This window comes from Motacilla alba, chromosome 7 (genome assembly GCF_015832195.1).
Source record: "Motacilla alba alba isolate MOTALB_02 chromosome 7, Motacilla_alba_V1.0_pri, whole genome shotgun sequence".
In the NCBI taxonomy this organism is placed as follows: domain Eukaryota; kingdom Metazoa; phylum Chordata; class Aves; order Passeriformes; family Motacillidae; genus Motacilla; species Motacilla alba.
Genome location: NC_052022.1, coordinates 19,772,227 through 19,798,870, shown reverse-complemented (window position 1 = coordinate 19,798,870; position 26,644 = coordinate 19,772,227). Strand labels below are relative to the sequence as shown.

The 26,644-nt window shown below is 37.0% G+C and overlaps 1 protein-coding gene across 12 annotated transcripts in view; it reads right to left on the bottom strand.

Annotated features, from left to right (window-relative positions):
* MYO3B (myosin IIIB) overlaps positions 1-26,644 on the bottom strand; it is a 199,356-nt gene that overhangs the window by 88,151 nt on the left and 84,561 nt on the right. For 9 of the 12 annotated variants that reach the window (XM_038141806.1, XM_038141805.1, XM_038141807.1 and 6 more), the window contains 13 exons: positions 17,952-18,048; positions 16,954-17,070; positions 15,992-16,096; positions 13,791-13,874; positions 12,910-13,112; positions 12,443-12,541; positions 11,749-11,863; positions 11,257-11,383; positions 10,905-11,115; positions 9,696-9,843; positions 9,306-9,459; positions 6,721-6,809; positions 5,089-5,218 (listed from right to left, as the gene is read on the bottom strand). In XM_038141806.1, coding sequence (XP_037997734.1) covers positions 5,089-5,218; positions 6,721-6,809; positions 9,306-9,459; positions 9,696-9,843; positions 10,905-11,115; positions 11,257-11,383; positions 11,749-11,863; positions 12,443-12,541; positions 12,910-13,112; positions 13,791-13,874; positions 15,992-16,096; positions 16,954-17,070; positions 17,952-18,048 — 1,679 coding nt within the window. Of the gene's footprint in view, positions 1-5,088; positions 5,219-6,720; positions 6,810-9,305; positions 9,460-9,695; positions 9,844-10,904; positions 11,116-11,256; positions 11,384-11,748; positions 11,864-12,442; positions 12,542-12,905; positions 13,113-13,790; positions 13,875-15,991; positions 16,097-16,953; positions 17,071-17,951; positions 18,049-26,644 lie in introns of those variants that run through there. The other 3 variants (XM_038141810.1, XM_038141816.1, XR_005257511.1) reach the window with 3 other exon arrangements.

Genomic DNA, 26,644 nt, shown 5'->3' with positions numbered 1-26,644 from the left:
AAATCAGCTGAGCTACAATTAACTGAGTTTACTGATGTCCCACATCTGCAACCCAGTAAAGTTCATGACTGTTACGCTGCACAGCTGTGGTTGAAAGCCTCTCTTTGCATACAACTCATTGGCAGCAGAACAAAAACTATTTTTGTGTTTTTAACATACAGACCAGTCAGAAGCATGAAAGCCTCCATGTCCTGAGTGAAATACACAGCTTCCATTAACTTTACCAAAATTCTTACAAAATATAAATTCTGATTAATTTTTAAGTAGAGATCCTGTAATTACAATGACTTTGTTTCCAATTCATTTGACTTAAGAGTGCCTGATCTCTTAAAGGTGAAAATACTAACACAAAAGTACTATTATAAGAAGATTTTATTGTGGAATAAATTAGTAAAATTAAAATTTATTGGAGCCTTTGGTTCTATTGTGATGTATGGAAATAAGAGGAAAAAAATAAACAAAACCCAAAGGAAACATGCTGTATTTCAGTGAATGACACACACTAAACCAAGAGACCTATCACTACATATTGCTAGAGCAAGGGCCTGTGCTCAATAGTGGTGCACAGTGACAAACATGACAGCTCAAACCTACCAGGTTCTACTGAAAACAGTGGCAAAGCACCTATGGTTTTGACTTGCCAAGATTACACTCCATGTATGCCCAGTAGTACCTGTTCATGGGACTGAAATCCAAGAAAATCTCTTTCCTTTGGTTTCTGACTCATCATGAGGAATCATATGCTATCACAGTCACACACAAGTTACACATAAGTTAAAGATAGTACTCTTGTCACCAAGAAGTGGTGAAAAACAGTTCTCTAAAGTGATTTTGCAAAAGGCCATAGTTTTTTTGTTCTTCAGTGCGCATAAAGCTAACCTGAAACATTTTTTTCACATTTTCTCTTAGCACATGGTCTGTTAGTTGTTTGGTTTGGTTTGGTAAACAAACATACACTATTTATAATAACTTTTCATCTAAGGTTTGTAAGCAAGATTAGAGACTCAAAGGTAGAAAGAACACAGATTAAAATCAATATTCATGAGGGGATATGACCTTTAGACAAGTGAATTATAAATAATAATAAATTGTGTCTGGAAAAAATGCTACTTTGGACAAAAAAAATTACCTTGTTAAAACATGACTAACCAAACCCTTCATCCCAGTTCTGAAAACTCTCACCCCAATTCTCTTTGACAGAGAATTATATTTATGTTTAAATACATATTATATTTATGATTAAATGTATAGGCACCACATACAGGGAGTGTTTTTAAGCAATGATATACTTATTAATATAATATAATATAATATAATATAATATAATATAATATAATATAATATAATATAATATAATATAATATAATATAATGGATACTCCATTACCCTAATGCATGAGCAATACCCAATGCTACTAATGTTATTAGATATGATGTTGCTGTAGTATTTCTTCTGTTGCTTGTATTTCTTCTCTGTAGCCAAGCAAGACCCCTACTGATCCTCAGAGCAAGGACAAGGATGTTTTGCAGTATCTCTACTCTTCTGGTGGGAAGGCTGGAGGATTTCCCTTTCCCCTCCCTGCAGAAGATAACTTTCTCAAAGTTCTAAAGGTCTGTGAGTCATGGCAAGGACAAAAGTCTGCAGAGACTGTGTTTCAAGAGTAGATGTTGTTGTGATTCAGCTTTTCTAGATAAAAACCTTGCAGTCTCTCAAAAACCCCCAGGGGTGCTTTGCCCAAGTAATCCATCAGTACCAACCCTTACAGGTGACGCTGCAAAAATCAGCGATTATCAGGACAGTGAACAATATGGTTTGACTCCTTAATGACTCCTTAATGGCGAACGTACCAAGGCTGTCTTTAATTTTTCCAACAAAAATCCTCTCTTCTTACAAGGGGACTCTATTTTCTACTTCATGTGATTCCTTTTCTCTCTGATGCTTTACCAGCAACAGTGATAAACTAAACCCAGAGACAATCAGGAATATATTCTACCTAAATGGGAACATGCATATTCATCTACAGTAGTGGCAGCAGAAGAAGCTGTGTCTATAGGAAAAAAAGTGACAGATATGGAAGCAAATGAGAGAACTGTTAGGTTAAACCAGAATACATTCATTCAATTTTGAAGTTAAAGGTCCCTAGAAAGTGCAGATTTCAAAACATACTAAACATGACTAAATTTCCACTGAAAGATGAAAAAACAAGCTGTATATGCTACAAAGTTAGTTCCAGAATGTTTAAGTTGCAATGTCTCATATGAGTAGATGCATACTCTGTTAACAAATTACTATTACAAATGTGTATTTAATGTCCTGGTGGTAATTTCTGGCCCTTTAAACTGCACAGACTGCTACTGTGAAATAAAAGCATTTGTTGAGAAGGGATAAGTGTACTTGATAAATTACAAGGATTAACATGATCTTAAATTAGTAAAAGAATTTAGCTTTTTAGTATTTATTTTCTTGCTGCTGCTCAGTTTTTGACAGGGGAAGATATGACAGTTATATAAATATACTTCAAACAGAGGATCATCTCAGGGTGGGAAAGGCATCTTTTTGGTATTTAAAGAACTACATTTTCAGTCCTTGTCAGACCCACGATTTCAGTCTCGCATTCCCTCACGCCTCTGGGATAGCACCACCCAGCGGCTGCAACACGCATGGGAGACCGCTGCTCGGCAAAACGCACCCACACTGCCCGTTCCAGAGATAGCTGCCAGCAGATGTGAGAATGTGCTGTCACTCATCTTCAAACAAAACACCACACATACTGTCAGAAAGCCCATTTCAAGTCAGGGTTACCTGGAAAGACGGAATATCGCTTCCATGTAAATTACTAACTTTTGCATTAGTCAGTAATTGACCAAAAGCTGTACCAAGATTATGAATCTTAACCTGTATTTTTTCTGGTTCTCTTTAGGAATGAAGCACACGCTGAGTAGAGGGAAGAGGGCTAAGAGACAGGGACAGAGTACAATGGGATACAAACACACTCACTATTCTTTTGTTTACAAAAGCATCTTTGTAGAAAGTTAAAAGAATAGCATTATCTTTCTTCACTGAGCAGATGAAGTTGCATTGCCAGCAATGCCTTCTGTTCTCAGCCAAACCTTTCATTTATCTTGCAAGCTGCCAAAACTAAACCTGGCAACAATCTGATTTTAGAACACAGAGGCTCCAACACAGGATGTGAATGTCAATTATATCAGATAGCTGGAAAAAAAAGAGGAAAATCACAAAGGCTTTTAAAAAATAAAAATTACATAAGAGCTTGAAGCTATTCTTATAACACCATGCATAGAAGCACATGCACGATCATTATTTTATCAGAATGTCCTGTACCAACTTGACAAATACAGAAAACATTTAACTTGCTGTGTGCTCTTCACAGAAAGGTAAATGGAGAGAGAAAGCATTCAGTTGTAAATAGGAAACAAGGAAGGAATGTAAGAGACCTAAAAAAGTAGGCAAAATACACCAGCATGGTATATTTTACATTAACTGCAATGAGAAGTATCTCTTACTGAACCTTCTATGCATCTCAGGCAAAATACTCAAGTTGAGTGCTGCTGCTACTGAAAGTAACTGTATAAGGCCAGAAAAAGACAAATTTGCATGATGGCATCAGCATTCTGATTTAAAAATAGCAATAAAATAAAAAGTATATTTGCAATAATTTGGACTGATAACTGGGACAAAGCACCTAATCGGTTTCATTCTGGTAATAACTCCAAGGTATAAAACAGCTTGTAAAGAGGGGTGTGGAGGCACATTTGACCATGTGTGAGCCTTCTTTCTTCCTTTACTTGATCAGAATCTCTTTTATCAATTTAACACAGACTCAAATGCAGAGTAGCAATAAACAGAAAGATCCTTTGTCCCCCACTTGGGCATAAACCGATCCTCCATCATAAACTATATTCCTTTCCATCTAAACTCATTGTAGCTGAAAGGAGAAGCAGATTCCTCATTGGATCCTCACCTCTCAAGGACCTCTGAAAGTGTAATTTGAGGTGGGGTAGTCGAAAGCCTTTCAATTACAGGAAAAATTACCCTGTAACAGGAACCTATCCTCTGTAGTATATAAACAGATATTATGATATTAATTTTACATGTGCAAAAAAAGCTCAATATAATTTTTTCTCCAGATGTTCTTTTTCTACACAGAAATTTCAAGAGAGGTTATATGCATCACCAGATGCTACAACTGGGTTACTGACAGTCAAGAAATTCAAGGCAGAGAGCTGCTGCACAGGCATAGGATTACATCTGCAGCCAATGTACAATAAGCCTACCCAGCACTATCTAATGCATATACCAAGTATTTCTACCTAAACATACAACCTCATCTTCATATGTTAGCTCACAATAATTTTGTAATCTAGTACAATCCATTGTATTTAGATTTAGTATTACATACTTTTCTCACCCATTATGAAAAAGATGCTTTAAAAGTATTGAGAGAAGTATTCATTTGCTGGCTTGTTTGCATGGATACTGCAGAACTATTATTTGCATATGGAACTGGCATTCTGGCATCTATCCACAGAGTAATCAAACTTCATCTTGCTGTTTTATTTAGCTACAGATCTGGCACTTTCATGTAAGTCAAAGTCAACAAGCTTTAAATCAAGAGAATTACTTCTAGACCATTAGTATATGGCTTTTATAATTTGTAAGAAACTATATATTACATCAGTGCTTCTAAATAGATGGATATTACCTCCAAAACACCTTCATCTATATCAGATGATTTATGAACTGTAAGACATGGTACACAAGAATCCACCAACTGAGTACTGATCTTAGTAAAGGACTAAAAACTAGAAACTCCCATATTTTTATCCTGCTCTGAGAATGAGCTCTTGCCCTACACATCTGATAATCTCCCTTTCTCTGGAGTCAGGGAAGAATCTTGTTTCACAAGATTCATGAAAGGAAATGAAATCTTGAAATCAGAGAACAAACACTCTGGAAAGGAGAAATGATAAAATAATTGGGAAAAAAATTGTCCCCAGTCAAGTAAGAGTTTGAGAGGAACAGGTGGCTGAAGAAGTTACAATGTTAGCAAAGCTGTGCAGAACATACCCGTTTTTGTTAATGGGCTAGAGAACAGCTGCTGAAGAAGTTTGTTCTCTGAAGTTCGCAACACCACCACTATGTCAGCAGGAAGAGTGTCTCTGTTCTTCTCAAGGAATGCAGAGGCATCATATAATACCTATATTGTGGGAAAACAGAATCAGAAATTTTGATGAAAAGGGTTACCCAAAACTACTATATTTTTATAACATGAATGGTCAGGATGACCAAGTAGACCAGCCAGCTTGGTCTGACAAGCAAATGAATTACCTGCAAAGGTCTTAAAAGGGAACTATAGCAGTGTGTTCAGAATGCAAATTGGCTACACAGAGTATCTACATTCACAGAATCCATTGCATATCAAACTGGGTTAAATGGCTTAAATCCTGTTGTGCTATGCTTGGCCACGTCAAACAATTCTGTGAGTGATGCAATACAACAGATACTTCATTAAAGCTTCAGGTGATCATTCACTTGTGATGTGAGATTTCAGGTGGTCACTTTCTATTGGTTGTCTGCATCAAACCCGTGATCTATGACTGGACCAGCTGGAGGAACAGTAATAAGTTGGACAATGCAGGTACATTAAATCAGCTTCTCATGGCACTAAAAACTGTATTAGGACAACCAAACATTCCTCTATTTAAATTATTTTAACCATTTCAGTAAGAAATTAATGCCTGGATATTTGTATTAATATAAGAATAAATTAATTTTCCATTTTGTTTAATTGTAATGATTTTTTTAGAGCTGTTTTATTATCACTTGCAATACTCCTGTCTAGCCCAATTTCCCTGAAGTCCATTAATTTACACAGAAATGGAATGTTCTCTGGCAAATGAAAACTGGCTAGTATTGTTTTTATTCTTTGGCCATGTGGGTTCAAAGAATTAACTAAAACTGTGTGAATTTTAATAGTTATTCTTAACAAGACAGAAAGCCTGAAGTCACTAGAATACATCTTAAAATTCTGAAGTCTTATAATGATCCAAAGATGAGATTGAATTGATAACTATATAAAACATGGATATTTCAATTTTGTCTATGAACAAATATTTGGGCTTGAAACTGCAAGCAAAGCTCATGTTAGGGTGAGAACTGGACTGTTACTCCCCATATAAAATAATACCTGAATGTGAACCTCTGAGAACAAAAGATACAAAGTACAAGAAAACACCTCTACTAGCAAGTCCCAGTCTTTCCAATGCACCCTACAGGATTTTAAGTTCAGTTACAGATACTGGTTTTCATTGCTTTTCATGCATACACTTTGCATGACACTCTGCAAGACACTCTCACACAGAACTACTGTGGCATTGACATGCTGTTACCAAGCACACAGCCTGCCCTGGCTCCACAGAGTCCCTCCTTTGAAATGACTGTAGTACTGGCATTCCTGAGGCCAGGTCTCTTGCAGAAAAAAAGATGCTTACTGTCTACAGAATCTGTGTAAGAGCCCTAAGGACAGGCTCCAAAATGGACTGCTATACATAAAAGTTTCATTGTAGAGTGTGTGTTTGCATAAACTTTATCATTTTTTCTATTAAAATGAGAAAAAAACATAAAGTAGAAACTTCGGATGTGAACAAGTGATCCCCATACCACTGTTACCTGAACTAAATAAAAATCACATGATCTTACCTTTCCAGCATAATGCTGAATTCCAAATGACAGTTCCACTCCTTTTGGTCTCCAGAAGTATTTACATCGTAAGTTATCTTCAAACTTATCTAGACATTAAAAAAGATGTTAAGTGACAGAGTGATTAACTACAGTCTTCATCCTGATTAGCTTGCTCAAGAAGTCAGAACTGCTATAATCACATATTATCAGATTGCTCAGAAATACCAAGCTGTCACATCTACTAGCCCAGTAAGACTGTCTTTAAAAATTGCTGTTTGTGGATGCCTTTGTACATGGATAAATATTAAGCAGGAAGACCCAATGAGAAGATGTGATGATTTCTCATATTTTGCAATTAATTTATTTATGTATTTGCAGAGTTTGGGGTGAGTTTATTTCTTATACATATGTACACTCAAAACTGTGCATATATCACAGTCACTTAAATGCCTACTATTTGTATTTTCTCTATCTTCCTTTCTGCATTCATTTAGCTTTGTGCATCAGGTTTTAAGGACATGTTTATGTGCTCAGTCTGGAACTGTCCCTCATGTACCTTTGGACTTCTACAGAAAAAAAGGAGTTTCTCTATAAAACCCCTTCTAAGGAGACTTTCTGTTTCCTGTGGTTACCTCTAAAGAGGCAACAGAAGAGAGAACACAGGTTTCTAAGAAAAATGTCTTTTGTGCCCTGTGATATTTTGTAGGCTCTTTCATATTTTGTAATGAAATTAGTGCTGTCTGTCCAACACTGAGGGCCCAGGTAGCAATTCCTGCCTGCTGGGCCAAGGAAACACCCCTGTATAGAAGCAGGATCCAAAGGAACCCATTTTAGTAAGAATTAGTGTTTACACTGTGAAATTTGCTTTTATTCTAAGTTACCTGAACAAGCAACTTGAGACCTAAGACCAGAATCAATTGATAAAATTCTCTGTCATGCTGTGTATGTCAGAAAATATCAAAATATTTTTCTAATGTTAGAATCCATTAACATTTTTTGTTAGGTTTTTCTTTCTACTACCACTTAATTGAGCTTGTATTTAAAGCAAAAATAACTAAGTTTGGAATTTCTGGAGGCTGGGATGAAGTAGTGGAATTAATGATTGTCTGGCACAGCTGGACAGGGCAAAATATCCCACTTTGCTGTGTGCTTGAGGGACCCTGCTGTGCCGTGTACAGATCAGCAGGAAGGCCGAGCAGCACTGGACAAGGAAAAGTACCTCTCGAAGTAGAAGTTCAGTATTCAGTACTAACTGATTTATACAAGCCGACAGGGACGCAGACAACTTTAGCACACAAAGGAGGAGTGCTGGAGGTCCATCCTGGAGTGTGCCCCACTCTGGGGATTCCAGCTGCAGCCCATTCCACCACCCAGCCCGCCGCCATCGCCCCATGAGGGAAACGCGGCCGAGCTCGCGCCACAGCGGCCCCTGCCGGCGCAGCGAATCACCGCACCCGCCCTGCAGGGCCGGAGCCAGCAGCGCCCCTGCCGGCCGTGAGCGGAACTGCACCGAAGGGGAAGCGCCCGCTGGGCCCTGGCTGGGTTCGCTGCTGCTGCTGCTGCTGCTGCTGCTGCTGCTGCTGCTGCTGCTGCTGCTGCTGCTGCTGCTGCTGCTGCTGCTGCTGCTGCTGCTGCTGCTGCTGCTGCTGCTGCTGCTGCTGCCGCCAGAGCTGCTGGCTGTTTGTCTTGTTACACATGTCTACATGTGTATGTATATTAATAAAGAACTGCTAGTCCTTTTCCCATATCTTTGCCTGAAAGTCCCTTAATTTCAAATTTATAATAACAATTCAGAGAGAAAGAGGTCATATTTTCCATTCCAAAGGAGGTTCCTGCCTTCTTTGGCAGACACGGGTGTTTCGAACCAAGACAAGGAGCAGAATGAAACCATAATACTCATTCTGTCTGTGACCTGAATTCCAGTTTCAGCTCAGCCTAGCAGTAGTGAAAAATCTTGTACATGTGTTGTATAATTTAACTGGAAACTGTTGTTTTTCTCCAACAGTTTGGGTCTCTGCAGCACATTCTACTGAAGGAAATGGAACTGTTTCATATCACAGGGAAAAATGCAGTTCTAGTAAATAAATGCAACACAACAGCTTTAAACATGGTATGTGCTGCATGTTTAAAGTTGGCACCAAAATTTGTGAAAATATATGTAAAATATGTATGAAGACAAGGAAATACTTAGCCACATGGCACACCAGAAATAACACACACTTCCTATTTATTATGTGATAATCTGGAGTGAAGCAGTATTTTCTAATTGGATAAACATTGGCCTAGGAGCCTGGGAAGTCTAAATTTTATTTTCAACACTAATGCTACATACATGGACAAGACACAGGATACTTCCTTGTAACATTGAAAAAACAATAAGCCCTTGCCACCTGATACTTAAGACAACTTTTCCAATTTGAAAAAGACAGAAAACATGTAAGCAGAGAAAATGATGAAGCACAATGAAAAATATACTTAGAACGTCAAATGAAATGACACAGCCTCAGGACAAGTAGGGTAGGAAAACTTGAATAAAGATCACATTGCACTCATAATGCATTTGTCATTTCCCAGATCTTTCCCACAGTTTTACTTGCACATACCAACTAAAGTTAGGTCTGTTGCCTGAGGAAATCGACTTTCTTCATCTAGCAGGGACAGAAGACCCATGGGCTTCTGAAGGAACATATCTAGGAGCGGACGGTTGTCCTCATACTCCACTGTAGTGGCATCAATTCCCTCACTCTGATATTCCATCTAGAAAAGTCACCAGCACAGTTTTAATACCGAAACAGCAAAAGCAACATCATCATTAGGGCATTTATGATGCACAGCAATGCTCTCTAGGCCTCAACAACATTATTTACAAAACTTCAACAGAACGATGTCATTATCTCACATTTAAATCACATACTCATTTTATAAAATAGTCCTGAATATGATTATGGTGTAGGATGCTGGATTCAGCTAGACCTCAACTGAGTTGAATTTACCTGCTCCAGTGCAAAAATATGTTGATTGAAGTAAAACTGGATCTGTTCATTAGCAATATTTATGCACAGCTGTTCAAAAGAATTTCTTGCAAAGTTCTCAAATCCAAATATGTCCAGTATCCCAACATTCATCCCACTTTCAGCATTGCTGCATGTGAAGATACAAACAAAATTCATTATGGGCAACACCAAGTTAATATAAAAACAAATTTGCTAACTAAGATTGTATAACTGATTCACTCTGCTACAAAAATAAAGGAGGAAAAGTGTGTCTGAACCTAAGACAACTTGTGCATTTGTTCAGCACTGCTAAGACTTCTGTTTTCCACTTGCTTCTTGCAAATTTTCATGAAGAAGGTAGGAAAAAACTTAGCAGCCATATTGAAACAAGGGGTTTCAGTAGGCAGATCCCAAATAAAATCTACTGTCTGCTCCTCCAGGCAGAGAAAAGATGTCAAAGTTTAATGGTACAATTTTGCTACACTTACTCAGAAGGGTAATTACCGAATCTGCTGCTGCTACAAGCTGGACTGTTAAAAGTCCATGTGCTAACTCAAGTACATTCAGTCACTACCAGAACTGCATGAAATGGATAAGAATATATCTATATGATGTAGTGAAGTAGCAAGTAGAGATCTCAGATCAGAGGCGTATTCACATATGCTGAAATGTTCCCTTGTTTCTAAAATCTCTACAGCTTCTTCAAACGATCAAACTAGAGATCAATGCCTGACAATGAAATCATAAGGATTTGCAATGTCACATTTCTGTAATTGTAAAATATTAAAAAATAATCACATCTCAAATAGCAGCACAACAGTAATATGAAATCTGCATTTATTACTTGCTTACAAAAGCAGGGGGACTGTAAGTACTGTGTACTGATTTTTTTCAGTGTACTTCAATTATTTATCAGGTATTTGTATGATTTTCATGTTCACTACATAAGAAGAATCTTTCAAAAAAACTGGACAGCACTTCAACCACCCAATTTCCATTGACTTCAGTAGCTAAATTCTATTCAGCTCTTTGAAAACGATGGGCTTAATGTCCTGGAAACAGGATTCAGTATCACAGCATGAAAGCCATTTTGAAGCCTTAGCCAAAATAAACACAGCACTTTTTCTGCAAAATCAAAAATATACAAATGGATGAACCCATCCGACATAGGCACAGTAAGTACCCACGGTTCAGTGATGTGTAACTTGCCATATATTTTTATCTGGCTGAAGCAGCGTATTAATGCGATTTACGATCCAGCTGAAGAGGCGGCCATAAAGCGCTTTAGACATGGCATCCCGCACGTCCGCTGCTTTGTCCACGCTGTTCGTCCGGATAATAGTCTCACCCCGTGTTACAACGCAATGGGAGGTTAGGGCTTCTTGAAGTTCTTCTGACCCAATGCTTAGTAGTGCAGCAGCTAAGACAGTGGAAAAAGACACACAGTTGTGATTGTGCAGTGGAAATCACCAGCATCGACCAACTGCTACCATGAGCTAGAGACTATCACAAATAGAGTCCAATTGCATATACAGAACTGACAATGTTGAAAGATATATACCATTATCTAAGGCTTCTGGGTTAGGAACCTCACTTTTATCTGTTTGATGTTGTGAAGAAATAGCAGCAAACTCAATATTTCCAGTATTTAAAATTCCAGTCAGTATTCTGTACACTGAATACACTTCCTGTAAAAGATTACAAGAAGCACCTTTAAGGAATTCAGTTAGACACACACATCGTATTCAGGCTATGAAAAAAAACCATAATGGATACTGGAATGGATATTAAAGCTTGTTACTTTCTCTGAGACCAAGTTCTACAAGTTCAAGTAAGCTTCTATTTACACAAGAAAGTGCAACAGAATTGCCTGAATACTAACTGGGACTGCAGGCTGGTCTTGCCTTCTGAGTGGGGAGTTATGCTTTCACAGTTCACTTCTGTCATAACAGAGATTTTGTGGCTCACAAAACTTTGTACATCCACAAAACCAAAGGGCCGCACTAGAGGTGATTTTCCTAAATAAGGTCAATAATGGTTTAGAATCTCTTACCTCATCAGTAAATCCTATAATTCTAAAACAATGCTGAATTGCTTCAAATTGTCTTCCATAGGAATCTTTGGTAACAATATCATGCATTACTCTTCCAGTTTCATTATCAATATATCTAAACAGAGGGGGAGAAAGAAGGCATCACACTACCACATATGTCAATACAAGCTCCAGTGACTTAAATGCAAGTACCTCAGTAACTGGAAAAAACATTTATCTCAATAACTTTCAATTCTATAGTTTGATGCTAATTCATAAGAAGCTTTTGTTTCTATTTCATTAACATCTGCATTATTCTTTGTTAATATCTAATAATGTTACCAACATTTCACACACATCCCCTCACCCAGAACAGATGCACTCAAAGTACAAAAATAAATGAAAAACCTCCAAAGCATATACTGAAGCATTACGGTAAGAAATCATGAGGAGGCCTGTCTGCATCTGAAAGTATGACAAAATATCTACATAATGAGCTTGGTTCTTCCTCCTTCTATTTTAATAGTTCAACTTCTCAAACAAATGCAAAGAATTGAATGCCTTAGTGTCCATCTTCCTTCCACTTTTGGAAGATTAAAAAAGATCCTTAAGGAATGGAGAAGGATTAAGAGAGATTTGAAGGCATCATACTGAAAGCAAGTGCTGATCAATAGCTAATTACAATGAGCAGTTAAAACAAGTGAGCAATAGTTACCTAGGGGGCTTTTTATCAGGAAGTCTATATTCAGAAAGTTTCTTCTGATGATAAAGGCCAGCATAAATATAATAAAATATATGGAAATTTTTTTCTCCCCTGGAAAAAAAAAGTATCCTTTTAAAGCACCTGTGTTTATTCTTGTAGCATTCTGTACAACAAATGTAAAAGTAGTTCTTATAATGAGCTCACTGCAGCAAGGTAGCAAATCTCCCTCTTGTTTTAATAGCGTAGGATTAGCAGCTGTGAAACACAGAAAACCCAGTGAACACAACATTACCCCTAAGAATTAAGCGGCTCTTCCTTCAACTCCAAAAGAACAGGACTATTCTTGTTGTCATAGCATTGGTAAAAAGGATTTTTATTTTAGCAGAATACAGAAAAGTACCTAAACCACAGAATTTTTGATAATTAAATCAATTCAAACACTACATAAATGCTACAGGACAGACAATTAATATACCTACACAGCCTGTTTTATGACCCTTGATTTTTCAAGTAGATATTCAGAAATCTTTGCCCCCATTACAGCTCCTGTAGGTGTAAACATCATTTCCAGATATTTTCCAAAGCGACTTGAATTGTCATTGATGGCAGTGCAGGCATTTCCAAATGCTTCAACCAGAGGATTCACCTGAAGAATTTTCTCACGCAGAGCACGGTTATTGGCCTTGACAGAAGAGATACAAATCAGAATGATAATTAAAAGAATATAATGTTTACACCCAATCCAATTCTTGCTCCAGAAGCAAAGAATCCTTTTCTCATGCTTGTATGGAATTAGGTACTGTGCTAACCTTTCTATTTATATAACAGGAGGTGCAACAAACTGATAAAATCTCCCACAGGTAGCAAAACACAGATTCTTCTTTCTCTGCAATTGTTCCACCTTTGACTTGTTTTATAATTAGTTAAGAGTACCAAAAGCACAGTGGACTAAAGATGCCTACTTAGGGTTAAGCTGACATGGCTAATTTTCCAATTATTTTGTGTTAATGGCATTACTCCTAACATTTAAATGTGTAAGATCTTCTAAGATTAGAGCCACAATAATATTTTTCATTCTTTATTGTATAAATAATGTTATATGTGATAAACACTGTACATACCTACAGGTACTGAACACTCAGAATCTGGCACCTTCTCTTTAAAAAACTATTGACTGGCTTGGTATGAGTCACACTCTTGCATCTTAATTCAATACTCTCACATGCATGATTACTATGTCCCTAAATCAAGTGTGACAATTCACATGAACAGCTTTAAGTATTAAAGATTAAATAAAGTGAACATTGGGGTAGGGTTGGGAGGATTTCTTCATCATTTTACATAATTGGCTAGAAAATACCTTTCCCAAGAAGGTCAAATGTTGGACGATCAGATGGGCACTTTCTGTCTTCCCAGCACCACTTTCCCCACTGATGATAATGCACTGAACACACAAAACAAAATATTTAAGTGCATAGTTACCATATGGTCATTTTCTGCTATTACTACTCCTACCTGTCATTTCATGTTTAGTACCAAAACTATAGAATACTTTAAGGGTCAACTCCCTTCTGAAAGGAGAGATCAGCAAAGGCTCAGTGTAGTAATTTATTCCCTAGATTACTAAAATGCATCTTGCAATGCCTGATCTCAAGGTGCATGTGTGAAGCAGTGACTGAATTTTGAAGGGCTAGAACACATAAACAAGTGACCATGTCTGAGCTCACTGCATTGACTTCATATGAACTAACATGAATCACAGGTTACAGCTGTTTTTGACACACTAAACAAAAGCTTGTTCTGAAAAATAATCTTAAATAATAGGCCCTGTGTAGAGAGGCTATTCTGTAAGTGATGCTGATATTCAAGCCAGAACAGCAAATTAGCACCTAAACATTTCAGAAAAATGTGCAACTGTTCACGGCATGATTCTGGGAGGACATATCCACCTTCTTCCTGCATCAGCAGTCCTTAACACATGGTATTTTATAGGCTCTTCAAAAGGCTTCCAGGCTCAAGAGGCTACCTAGAATGGTCTAAATCATTTTCCTTCTCTCTGCTGTTATGCTTCATGGGCAAAATGGAAGTCGAAAACCAGTTCCCACCTGAACACTGAAGAACGCAGATCATGGAAAGTTTGAATTGTAACAGCATTTATTATTTACCCTTTCCCCCCCATGTATTCTACAGACCACTAGTACAAATATTATTCTACTTAAGGCACATTATCAACTGACATATAATTAAAATGTCAAAACTGAGCAGTTGCATAGATTCACAGGTTTTTAGGCAAACATCCGAAAACTATTTGTATGATGCTGCGTATATACAAGATTCTTTGCTAGGAAAAGATACGAGGTCCTAAAATACTTGATGCAATGCCCCTTCATATAGGACTGAGCTTTGTGAAGAGGTTTGAAAGATGCAGCAGGTACCTTGTAGTGCCTGACAGCAGATACAAGGACCAGATCTATGTAATGTATGCAATATGACATTTGCAGCTCATTTATTTGCTTCCCGTCAGTTATTTTTGCTCTAGGAAATAGCTACCATATCGATCACACTACCTAACTGTCCCAGGGTGACCAATATTTTTCCTCAGATAGCAAATTCTCACATAACTTACTCTAACATGAGCACTTGTTTTTTTTTTTTTTTTTGATACCTCCATCAAAGAACATGTAAGTCCTTAAAGAAGTATTAACCATCTCCCAGGTGAGTGTACTTTCACATAACAGTAAAACTCCTGCTTTATTCCACTTCAATGGCCCTTTTATTTGTCTTATTTTCTTGGCATTTTCTGATTTCAGGCTTTTTTGTTACTTTATTCTGGTTTTGTGACTTTAAGAGAACATTTTCTATTAATTATTGTGTGATGTGCAGGGTAAAATCAGGAGGATTTTATAAACAAAAATAATTATCAGCCTTCAATATTCATGTACACACAGCACATCAAATTAGAAAGAGTAGGAAGTTAGAAGCTTAAGAATGTAGTAAAATCTTCTACAACATGGTGCTTTATTCTCACTAAAATCATTGCTATATAATTGGATTTGTGTCCTTATTACATTTATAATAGAACCATACTTAATTTATTTTACTACAAAATTTGCTACTGGTTCCTACTTTCTGTGACTTAGAGTCTTTTTGCAGCAGAAAAGTGGTTCAAACTCTGTTAATCTGCTATGGCATTGAGAACCCTCTATTAAACACAAATAAATATTATTGAAATACCTAAGTCAAAACAGACCTAGAATCAGAATGTGCAGCAATACTTTGCTGCTGGAATCAACAGCCAGGACTTCCTGGGTGTCCAGGAAGCTATATTTGGTAGGTACTTCCATCATCGTATTTGACCTTTCAGTCCCTTTCATATCACTGTGTCATCTTCAGAACTTCCAAATCTCACCAGATTTCCACTCTGGTTTTGCTGATTAAGGAATAAAAGGCTTAAAGAAAAAATTTCCCAAAATACAACTTAACAGAACATTATTCACAGCCCTGTAGCACAGTGGCAGTATAATTAATACAAAACCTAAACCAAAATGAACAGATCCTTACCTGATCCTTGCTGAATGTAACCATGCTTTGGTAGGCAGCATCTGCAGAGGCAAATATGTGGGGGGGATTTGATGAACGCTTCACACCATGGTAAAGCTTGGAGAACTAAATCCAAAGAAATACACACAATAGTCAAAATATGCACCTTAGCTACATAATTAAGAGCTGAGAAGAAGACAGTGACTATCATCTGTTCAACAGAAAGGGGTTGCCTGTTATACCACAGAATTTCCACTGAATCACCTGGAACAGGAGTGGTAATTCTTGGCACTACCCAATTTCCAGAACACAAATTACAACACCTAGAACGCACTCTGATGTTTCCCACGCAAGACAATGAAAAGAGCTGTATCACAAGGAAGAGAATTTCAAACACAAACCTTCAATCAAGGAAATAACCAGTTCATACAAAAGAAATTTACAGTAAATCTGAATTCTGGCCCCCTATCTGAAGCCCTGATTCTGGAATCCATGGAGACTAAGTTATTTCTAGCTCCACCTCTCTTCATATTTGTAGGGAATGAAACTGGCCTTCATGCTTACAGCATTTGATTCATTTGCTTCTTTTAAGGCAGAGCTGATGGCACAGGACATATAATAAGCCTCAGTCAGAGCAATTTTTCAGCAAGCAAAAACCTCAGCATGAGGAGGTTCATATAACCATTTCTGTTTCCAAGAAGAAACCCCTAAATGCTAGGCAAGAAGCACAGCTGTGCCTGGGGTAATCTCTGTCCCTCATGTGGAATTTGTGCCTCCAAGAAGTGAATAAAATCAAATGAAACCAAATTTAACAAACAAAACAAAACAAAACAAAACAAATTTTTAGCCATACTGTTCTGGATAAAGAAAAGGCTGAGGTTTAGTCTGTGCTCCTAACTTCCAGCATCACTTAAGTATTTTAGCTAGTGGTGTTAATATAAAATGTAAAGCAACTTCTGTCTTCAGCTAGGAATCTCTCTTACCTGGGGAGAATAAATGCTGAGATTCTGGAAGGGGTTCAAGGCTATTAATATGTCTCCAACGTAAGTATAAATCTGTAAGTCAGCGTAACGTTTTTGCAGCTGATGGATAATAGTATCCTGAGAAGATTGCAGAAAGTTTGATAGTTATACAGTATTTTCCCACTCAGGAAGATTTTTGTAAATATACAGAGTACATTTTTTAAGAAATACTTACTGTGTTTCTAATTATATTTTAAATGCCAAACCCACAAAATAAAATGGTTCCAAAATTCTTGCTAATGTCATAAAACTAAGTTAAATGGCAATTCATAACTGGAAATTAGAATATTTTTTTACATCAGCCTGAGAAGTAAATCTTCTGAAGAGAAAATGGTGGTAACACATCATTGCTGCACTTCATAGTACATGTCCATTTAATGTTTTTTTTCATTTGGCCATGAAACACGGATAATAATTTTTCAAGGATTAAATTTTAAGCAGGGGTAAAACTGTTTAAACAGTACAATAGCACAATTTAGTATTATGCCTCTTTCTTGTTGGCATGTAATTTAAGGATTATCAACACAAAAATTTACAGATACTCTGCAAATAGCTGATACAGTGAAATATGAAATGGATAGTTTTGTAATTTTTTAGCCAGAAGCAGTAGATAATATGTTATCCTATATAAATCAATTATTTTAGAAAAAAATCACTTAAAACTACATCTTTATGACCAAAGTTCACATTTTAGGAAACTAACAAAAATAATTTAAACTACCATAATTCATAATTAAGCTTCTTCGCATTATAGTATTCACTGCTACTACTTTTATGCAACTATATAAATTAATAAAGTGACGGCAGCTGATCAGTCCTGTGAGAATTCTTTTGTCTTGAAGGGACAAAAGATTGCAAGAAGGAAATATTCTCATTCTACTAAGAGGTGCCTAAAAAGCAGAAACAGGCAAGAATGTGAGGTGCAGTTGTCAGAAGCTGCTACCCAGACAGTACAGTACCTCATTGAGAACTTCTAGATTTACCAGATCGTCATCTAGAGAGTACTTGTCAGCTCTGTCCACATGGTAGGGTCTTCTAGTATGTATTCTTTCATGCCTGGAAGTTGTAAGTAGAGCACCAGTGTTATGAAAGTGTACCAGAGACAGCAAACATTAAGATGCAAAGGGAAGTCCCAGGTGAATGTTTTTGTCGTGCACAAACACAGACATGCTCTCTGAAATGTGGAATTTTGCTTGTGGTATTCTTTTATAAAAGCAATAGATCAGCTTGCTGTCCAGTGTACTACCCGTTTTCTCTTTCACAATATATAACCCTATCTATTTATCAATGTTCAGCCAAGACTTACTACTTACAGACTTACTACTCCTCACTCACACTCAGTAAACTAAAAAATTCTTCCTCTTTTCCCTTCCCCTCCTGCTCTAAGTTAATAAACTACCACTCAGTTTAATTAAATGCTACCCCCACGTGCCCAGCCATAGCACTGTCATCTAAAGAAGATATAAGAAGCAGTAAGTAGGATAAAATCCTACTGTTACCTTGATGTATGCCAAAGTGCCTCCTCAGATGACCCTAGATGTGGCCCAAAACAACGTTTTTGAACCACAGCTGCCATCAGACTCTAAATTGTAGGGATGTTCAGTCGGCTTGTCTCCAGAGATTTAAGCCACACAACAAGCAGCAGAGACAAACTGTCACATAACCCCTTTATAATCAGATTATACTGAAGGAATCTTTGAAAACGTGGTGTATATGTTTTTTAAACAACACATCACGTTGAAACGGGAACAAATTAAGAGGCTGTAACATGTCTTCCACAGAGGGTGTGAAATATGAATGCTGTAAGCACAACTATGCTTTTCTTTACAACAAACATAATCAAAGCATAGTAGAAGGACACCCACCGAGATACAGTCTGCATCCTGCTGAGTAACATTTAGCATTGATCCTCAATGACAGTCCTTGACAGATTGTTTTTGCATTGGTTGCCATGTAGAAAGTAAGAGCCACATGATCAAGCATCCCAAAACAAGGCTAAATATTATACCAAGCAGTAACAGAACAGTAACTTGGCAGGAAACACTTGTTTATCTATAATGTTCAAGATTAATATGAAGATGTAGCAGGTTTCCTTAATCATATCTTCACATGCTCTTGGAATTCTTTTTAAAAAATAAACATCGAGGCATTTGCATTTCCCCCATTTATGTACGCCTCTGTATTTCAAGCTAATCAGCTTTCATTCAGTAAAGAGAATGTTTTCATATCCAAGAGCTATTACATCATCAGAAGAATTATTGTAAGGAAAGACTCTAATGCAGAGGAAGGAGAAGAGTGTTAGCCATGAATAGAGCTTCCCTGATAACTGTGAATCACATCAAATGATCATACTTTTCTGTCTATTTTTACTCACTTTCCTCATTTCCTTTTGGCTACTCAATGAGTTTTAGAAAACTATAATGGTTTATTTGAATTGTAACAAAATAAAACTGTGCAAACTGTTTTGTCAGCTAGGAAATAAAACAGTGGGAAGACAGCAGATTCTGCTAACAGTCCCACTACATTCCCACAGACAGTAGTTTGCTTTACGTTGTACGTATGAAGCAATGAAAGAAGGACACAAGAAGACAAGAAGCTATGAAAGAAAAATTGTTATAGTGGTGTTATTTCCCATGGGCAGCATGGAGATCATTTGAATTTGTTGAAAATTCCATTCAGTGAAATCTTCCCTTTTCTGATCTTTGATCAGGTATTGGGTTGTGGATTGTTTCTGGCTTTTTTTAAAATTCACTATATGCAAAAATATTACACTTTGCTGACAAGCCAGATCCTCAAAGGAGTAAGAATGCATGATGTACTACTAGGGTTTTTAAGTGTTGTTTCCCTTTCAAACCAGAATTCAAGCTCTTATTTTACTGCACAGAAAAATAATGTAAATAATGACAATCATTTAGAAATAGGAGCACCCCTTGGTCTACAAAGGAAGGAAATATTTTAACAGTTGCTTTACTTCATGAAGATGTAACTAACAAAGCAATGGCTAGAAATTTTAGCTAACATAACTAATCTGTGAAGCTTTTTCTTGCTGGAGCAAAACATCATAGCCACAATACTGAATTGCAACAAACTGCAAGTAGGGATACATCTACCAGAGGTGCAAGGAGGAGGGGGAAGAGGGCACATTCAAACCTAAGCATGTCTAATTGAAGAATGGCTTTGTAACCTAATCTGTTATCTGATTGTGTATTAAACTCCTGCTGTTTGTTCACCTTAAGTGATAAAGGAATCAATTTTCTTTTTTTTTACTGGGAAGGGTTCATATTAAGCCTGTGTAAATAAATAAGGGAACTGGTCTGCGTTAAATATAAGTAAAACATATATACCTTTGTGCAAATATTTTCCAGCACTTAACTCATTTTCCTAAGTACATGATTAAGAAGAGGATATTAGGAGCATAACATGACATTAGCTTCCAATCTCCTGCTGGCCTCATCAGTTTTCTACTGACCCTATGTCCTCCAGTGCATTGACACAGTGGGAAGGAAAAAACCAGATAGTAACCTTTAATTATTTCCACAATTTTACATCAGAAATACAATCTGCTTTTAATATATACATTAAAAATTCTTAAAAAGCAGAAGGAAGCACTCTTAGTTGGGGAAATAACTATCAGTATTTTATAAAAAGTAGAATTATCAGCCAGTTTTTCAATTACCTTTCCTTTCTGGCAACACATAAAAAGTACAAACTCTAAGCAAAAGGGAAATCAAAGATGTTATGTGATCTTCCCTAAGTTTCCAGGGATTTTCTGAAGTAATCCCTGCAAGACGCAGTCTCTTCACAAAACAAAACAACTGCCATCAAGGGTGCAAAGGGCCAGTCACTCAAGGTACCTAACTTTATGAGAGCATCACAGGATGGTTTGGGTCAGAAGAGACCTGAAGAGCAGCATTAGATTGATTCCAGAAATCTAGTGATGAGCACTGTCTGTTGAAAAAGGCTCTATGCCCTGAAGCACCCTTCTGCTACCATTTCATCATGCAGGAGTAGCTGCAAAGGAACAGTTTTCTTGGATTTTGTAGGATGAGCGAAAGGCAAGAAGCATTTCTCCCTCAAGAGAACCATTTCATGAAAAGGCAGGAAGCATTCCTTTGTTCTACTGGAGGTAAAGATATAGTTTGAAAGAAAGTAACTAATTCTAGTAATAGAAGTGCACTGTAAATAGCTATACATGCCTATATCCTGCTATTAAGGGATGGGGAAATAAAAGCTAGATGGACCACACTGATTTCTAGATCAAAAAGTCATTTTACTGGCAGGTCCAGACCAGGAATTTTTGCCTTCATTGGGAAGTTTCTTCTCTAATCTCTCTCCTCCACCCCTAACATCTTTAAGACCTTCCAAGAGGCCTTTATTTTGGCCTCTTGGTGCAGTTAAGCATTTACGTTTACTGTTTGTTTATTTGTTTCTAGGATTCACAAAGGTACAATGGTTTCTGTACTTGGTCTTCTTTAGACTATTGCCAATTTTAAAATTAATTCCTGAGATTTACAAGAAAAATGCTCAACACAATGGGAAAGAAAAAAGGGGAGAGTGTGATAGTGCCACACAGAGATACACAGACTATTTCCCATGCATTGCAAAGCCTTAATTTTGCTCCTTTACATCAAGTTTCAGCCTGAAGTAATTTGCTGAGGCAAGGTCATAAGAGAGACACCGACAGAGCCTTAATTACAATATAAATGCTACAGCTATATTCTACAACCTCCACTAAAAACACATGCACTATATTCAGAACAGGATCACTCTTAGGGGCCACAGGAGCTTTGAGATTAAAAAAAAAAAAACCTCATATATTAAAAGGGAGAAAAAGAGAGAAAAAGGAGTTTTAAACTCATTTGCCTAATATTCATATAGAAGAAGGCTGGAAGAAGTGCTTTAAATTACATTGTGTATAGCATCAGAGGACTATTTTTTGTTCTTTTTTTGCTATTATCTATGAGTCCAAAGAAAATTACTGGCTAGATGCAATCAAGTTCCTTGCTGTTAATTGCTTTCAAAATGAAATGTGAGCTGGCAGAGAAGCTTGATATCTGGTAGTAAGAATTACTTCCTTGGATGGACTGCTGCTGTAATCCAGCTGGTTCATGAGAAGCAGGAAGCTGCCAAGACATGGTACTGTCATTCTAATATCTGACAAGGTAGCCTGAACATTCCTGCCCTTTTCAAACAGTAAATGCTCTTTTCTTTTTTTCCCTTTTCTATTTATTTCCCCAAGCTTCTTCAAGTTTGATTCTTCCCGATGTACAGATTTGCTTTTTATCCTTCAAAATGCAAGGTTTCACAAGTGTCTGTTCACAAGTGTTTGTTTAAAACCATATTCATGAAGCTTTTTCATTCTTTTAAAAACTGAAAGCAGAGGTTAGTAGATCTTTTCTGATTCCTATGAAGAAGCCTATTTACAGACAGGAGCATAAGATACCTATTCTGTAGGAAAACACCCAAGAGAAGAATGAGCCATGTCTGGAGCTGGCCTCTTCACACCTGCTGATAATTGGAAGCTGCTGCTTTGAACCATGATGCTTGATCAACATTAACTTTCAAACATCAAATCATTATATAACTTTTACATTGGGAGTTAGGTTAATAACATTAGGTTATTGAGGAAATACAGAAGACCCTGTTTTTTCTCAACTTCACCTCCAGTGACATTTGATAGACAGCGTTAACTAAATAAATGTAGATGTCAACTGGTGATTAATAAATATTTTTGTTACTTCAAAATTAATATAGATTTATCTACTGCAATACATACAGGTGCTCCACATTATCTCCTCTGAAGGAACAGCCAAATGCCACACAGAAACCCACAATATGTAAAATTTTGAAAGACAGCTTCAAAGAATATTACCAAGAGCAAAATTTTTAGAGAGCATTCTGTGAAGACTCTTCTTCCCTGTCTCCAGTTCTAAGCTTTTAATCAGGTATTCTCCTCCCTCATGCTCTGTTTCCCCACCACACTAAAAGGGCAGCTAATAGATCTGTTACTACACTTGAATTTCTCCACCTCATGTGCTGTTATGACATTTCTTTTTGAGATTTTCTCCTACGTGCTATCATATTGCTATAGAGCAATCTGTTATTTTAAGACTGAGCACAAGTAGATAATGTCTTAATTGTGGTACATTCAAATGGAGAAAGAAAAAATCAGAACATTTTATTTTCATTCCCATTTGCTGATGGTCAGTACTTTTCAAAGCCTTCAGTTAAAGATTTAAAATTCTACAGTTTTCCATTAGTTCTACTCACAAGCCATGAAAGAGTTTTTGTTTTGGTTTTTTTATGGAATAAAATGGAAAGTTTACTTTTTTTGGAGAAAATTTTCCTGAAGGACGCAAGATTCTATCACCATAATTTATGCAAGGAAGGGCTAGGACAATAGACAGAATGCCAGGGTTCCAAATGAATTCCCTTTCAAATGTCTCCATGACAAGCTCTGTTGTATTTTTAAATATTATTTATGGAACTTGGTACGATTCCTAGCTTAAAAGGCTTTGAAAGTTTTTACATCTGTTTTTCAACTTTTTCAACAGTGAAACAGCTGCTGGCATTGCCAGCTTGAGAGAAAGTCCTGACAAGGACAAAAATATGGGGAAAATATTTGATGTTTATAAGCAAACACCAGAGAATATACCCAATTTTTGCAGTGCATTTTGCCAGTGTAGACAGCACAAAGAGTCATTTAAAATTTAGCCATGTTAGGAAACACACTAAATCTCTTCTGACTTTCTCCTTAAGCAGGCTGGTTATTAGCCTGTATGTTGGAATCTCTTGTACTATGAATTAAAAAAGCAACCAACCACACTAATAAGTTCAAGATATCAAAAGGTGTATTTGGAAAGTGAGCAGCTCTCTTATAACCTCCATTAATGGATTATCAAACACACTCAAACATTATTTAACAAAAATATAATCTCCACAAAGAAAATGTTTACTGTTAAATGAGAATGAATAATTGCCATAATTTGTAACATATCTTTGCTTAGAGCCTTCCCAAAGCGTTCCCCAGGCTCTAGGGCAGGAAGAGTGAAATAAAGATGGCTAGAGCTCCGGGCATTATACATGTTGCTCCTCATTACCAGGTTTACAGCAACCTAACAGCACAGTACAGTACAGCTTTATAGAACAAGACAAAGTTCTTGCCTCAGCAAACTGCTATCTCTTTTCCACAGGTATGATATATTAATAAAACTATTAATAGTCATTCCATAAGTGAAAGGAACAGGGAAATATTGAGGGCAAATGACAGAACAGAGATTACACAGCAAATCAGAGTGAGAATGAGGAACAGAACACAAACCTCTACAATGCTTTTGTATTAAATTCAGGAGGTGCCTAAACATTCTTGGTATTTTAATGACAAGCAATCATATGAATCTTCATCTTGAGGAACCTGTCCCTGAAATACAGCAAGTTTATGGTAAGATTGACTTATGTACCCTTTTTTACTTAGAGAATACATTATTAATCACACTCAGACACACTGAGTCTACCAACACTCTGTTATTATTTTTGTAACAAAAACAGTTTTATAGTTCTGCTTATCATTCCTGACCAATGTTTGCTTGTTCTGTTGGCACACCTTGCTGTAACTTAAATTTCTTCTTTTTTCCTTTGTTCTCAAATTTCATGCTACATGAGGTACCATTCTTTAGGAATTAATGATATTTCTTGTTCTCACAATGTTAGTATGCATAAGGACACTATGTGGATAACCATCTTACAGTATCTGTGTGAATACAGAAGCAGGAAAGTAAAAAAAAGAAGGATAAATAGGAAAAACTGAGTGAGATCCTGTGAAAGCATCTTCTCTGATTTTAAGAAATGCTTCCTGCCTAGAGGCAGCTACACATTGATAGGAAGAAGACTGCTGTGACTCCCAAGATGATGTAAAAAACAGTATCCATGATGTGCTAAAAAGGAATTCTGTATTTGACTTTAGAATAGATGGGGAAGAAAAATTCAGCATGGTTGGAATGAATACATGTGAAGCAACGTTCTGATGTACCAACCTTTATTTTCCAAGGATTGAAGAACTTTTATAAAAATAGAACTAGTGGACTACTTAACACTGAATAAATTTCTTAGAATTAAACTTCATATAATTGTTACTATGTCAAAGCTGTTAATGGAAAGTGCACTGATGCTAATTAGCAATTATACTTTGGTATTGTTAGAAAACAAATACAGTTAACTGATAGCTTATAAGAGGGATATGGATAAGAAAGATAATACCCAGAGCTCATCTTTACACAGCTGAGACATTAGACTTTCTCACCAAGTTTTTCCTCATGAGAATATAAATCACAGGCAATGCAGGAGTGGAGAGCAAATGCTGAAATGCCAAAACACAGGAATTTCAGTGTAAAACATGCCAACAGATGAAAAGAAGAATCTTCTTCTTCTTCATTGCAAGTGTGGAAAGAGGGGTATTCCGGCTGGGTTTTCTTAAAACACCTATTTGCATAAGGATCGAAGATATCTGCACCTCACCAATGAAAATGACTAGAGGAAAACAGAACTAGTGGAAAAGTTTTAGAGAGTATCTTTTTCAGTAAAAAGGCAGGATGAATTGTTAATGTTATTTTTAATTTTAAAAGTGGTCTTTTACCAGCATAAACATTTTCTTTTTATTATTAATTTTTAACCTAAAGGAAATCAGAATATAAAATTCTCTAGTAAGTTGCTTCATGGAAAAGTAACAACAGTATGTTCATCAGCTGATGATAACAAACTGATGATAGCAACAAATATGTGTTAACAGACTTCTTTGAGCTCAAGGTCAATGAACAGCCCCTTCAGTTCACAAGTCTGAAGAAATGTAGTGAAGTTAAGCCTAGCTACACTGCACATGAAGCTGACAAAAGAAGAATGAAAGAAACTAAAATAAGGCGATGTTTCAGTCTGTGACTCCAGAGGCCAACCCAGATGGTCCTACCAAAAGGGGCCAGCCTGTTTCTTTCTACCACTCTCCGGCTTATTCCTGGCCATGTGAAGCATTCCCTCCTTCACTTCAGCACTGAATAGAAAGATGTCTGTGTTTCTGCTGGCTTAGTTTTTTTCTCTCACTGTAGAAGTTCAAGCTCAGGAGGTTTTTGACAATCCCTGAAGCTGCAATAACAACAGCATCATGAGTTTGTTCCTGGGAGTTGAGGGAAAATGAAAGAAGCCAGTTCTCTCCTCTTCACTATCTGGGCACTGCTAGATCAGCTCTCCATGTCTCTCCTTCACAGACTCTAAGTCATTAGTAGTGACTTTCAAGTCTGCAGGCTTGCTCTCAGGCACAATGACCTGAAGTGATGTACCAAAATAGGCAAAACTGGCAGGGTTCCACTGGAAAGAGAATCCTATTTAAAACCCCACAGGTGCTGAGTCAGTACAGAATCAAAAGACACAAATCCAAAGCACCATCCTGGAAGACTTTCATATGAGACAAAACACGTCCTGATCGGCTGTCATCACCAGTGAGTCCCTGGGCTCCCTCAAAGAAGAAATGCTGTTAACACAAGCACACTGATGATTTACCAGTCTCTGGAAATTTTCAGCCGGTCCTCTTGAGAACATTTTCTCTTACTTATCTTTTAAATTACTAATTTGTGGTGTTGCTCCACTCCTAAAAATGGGTGTCTAG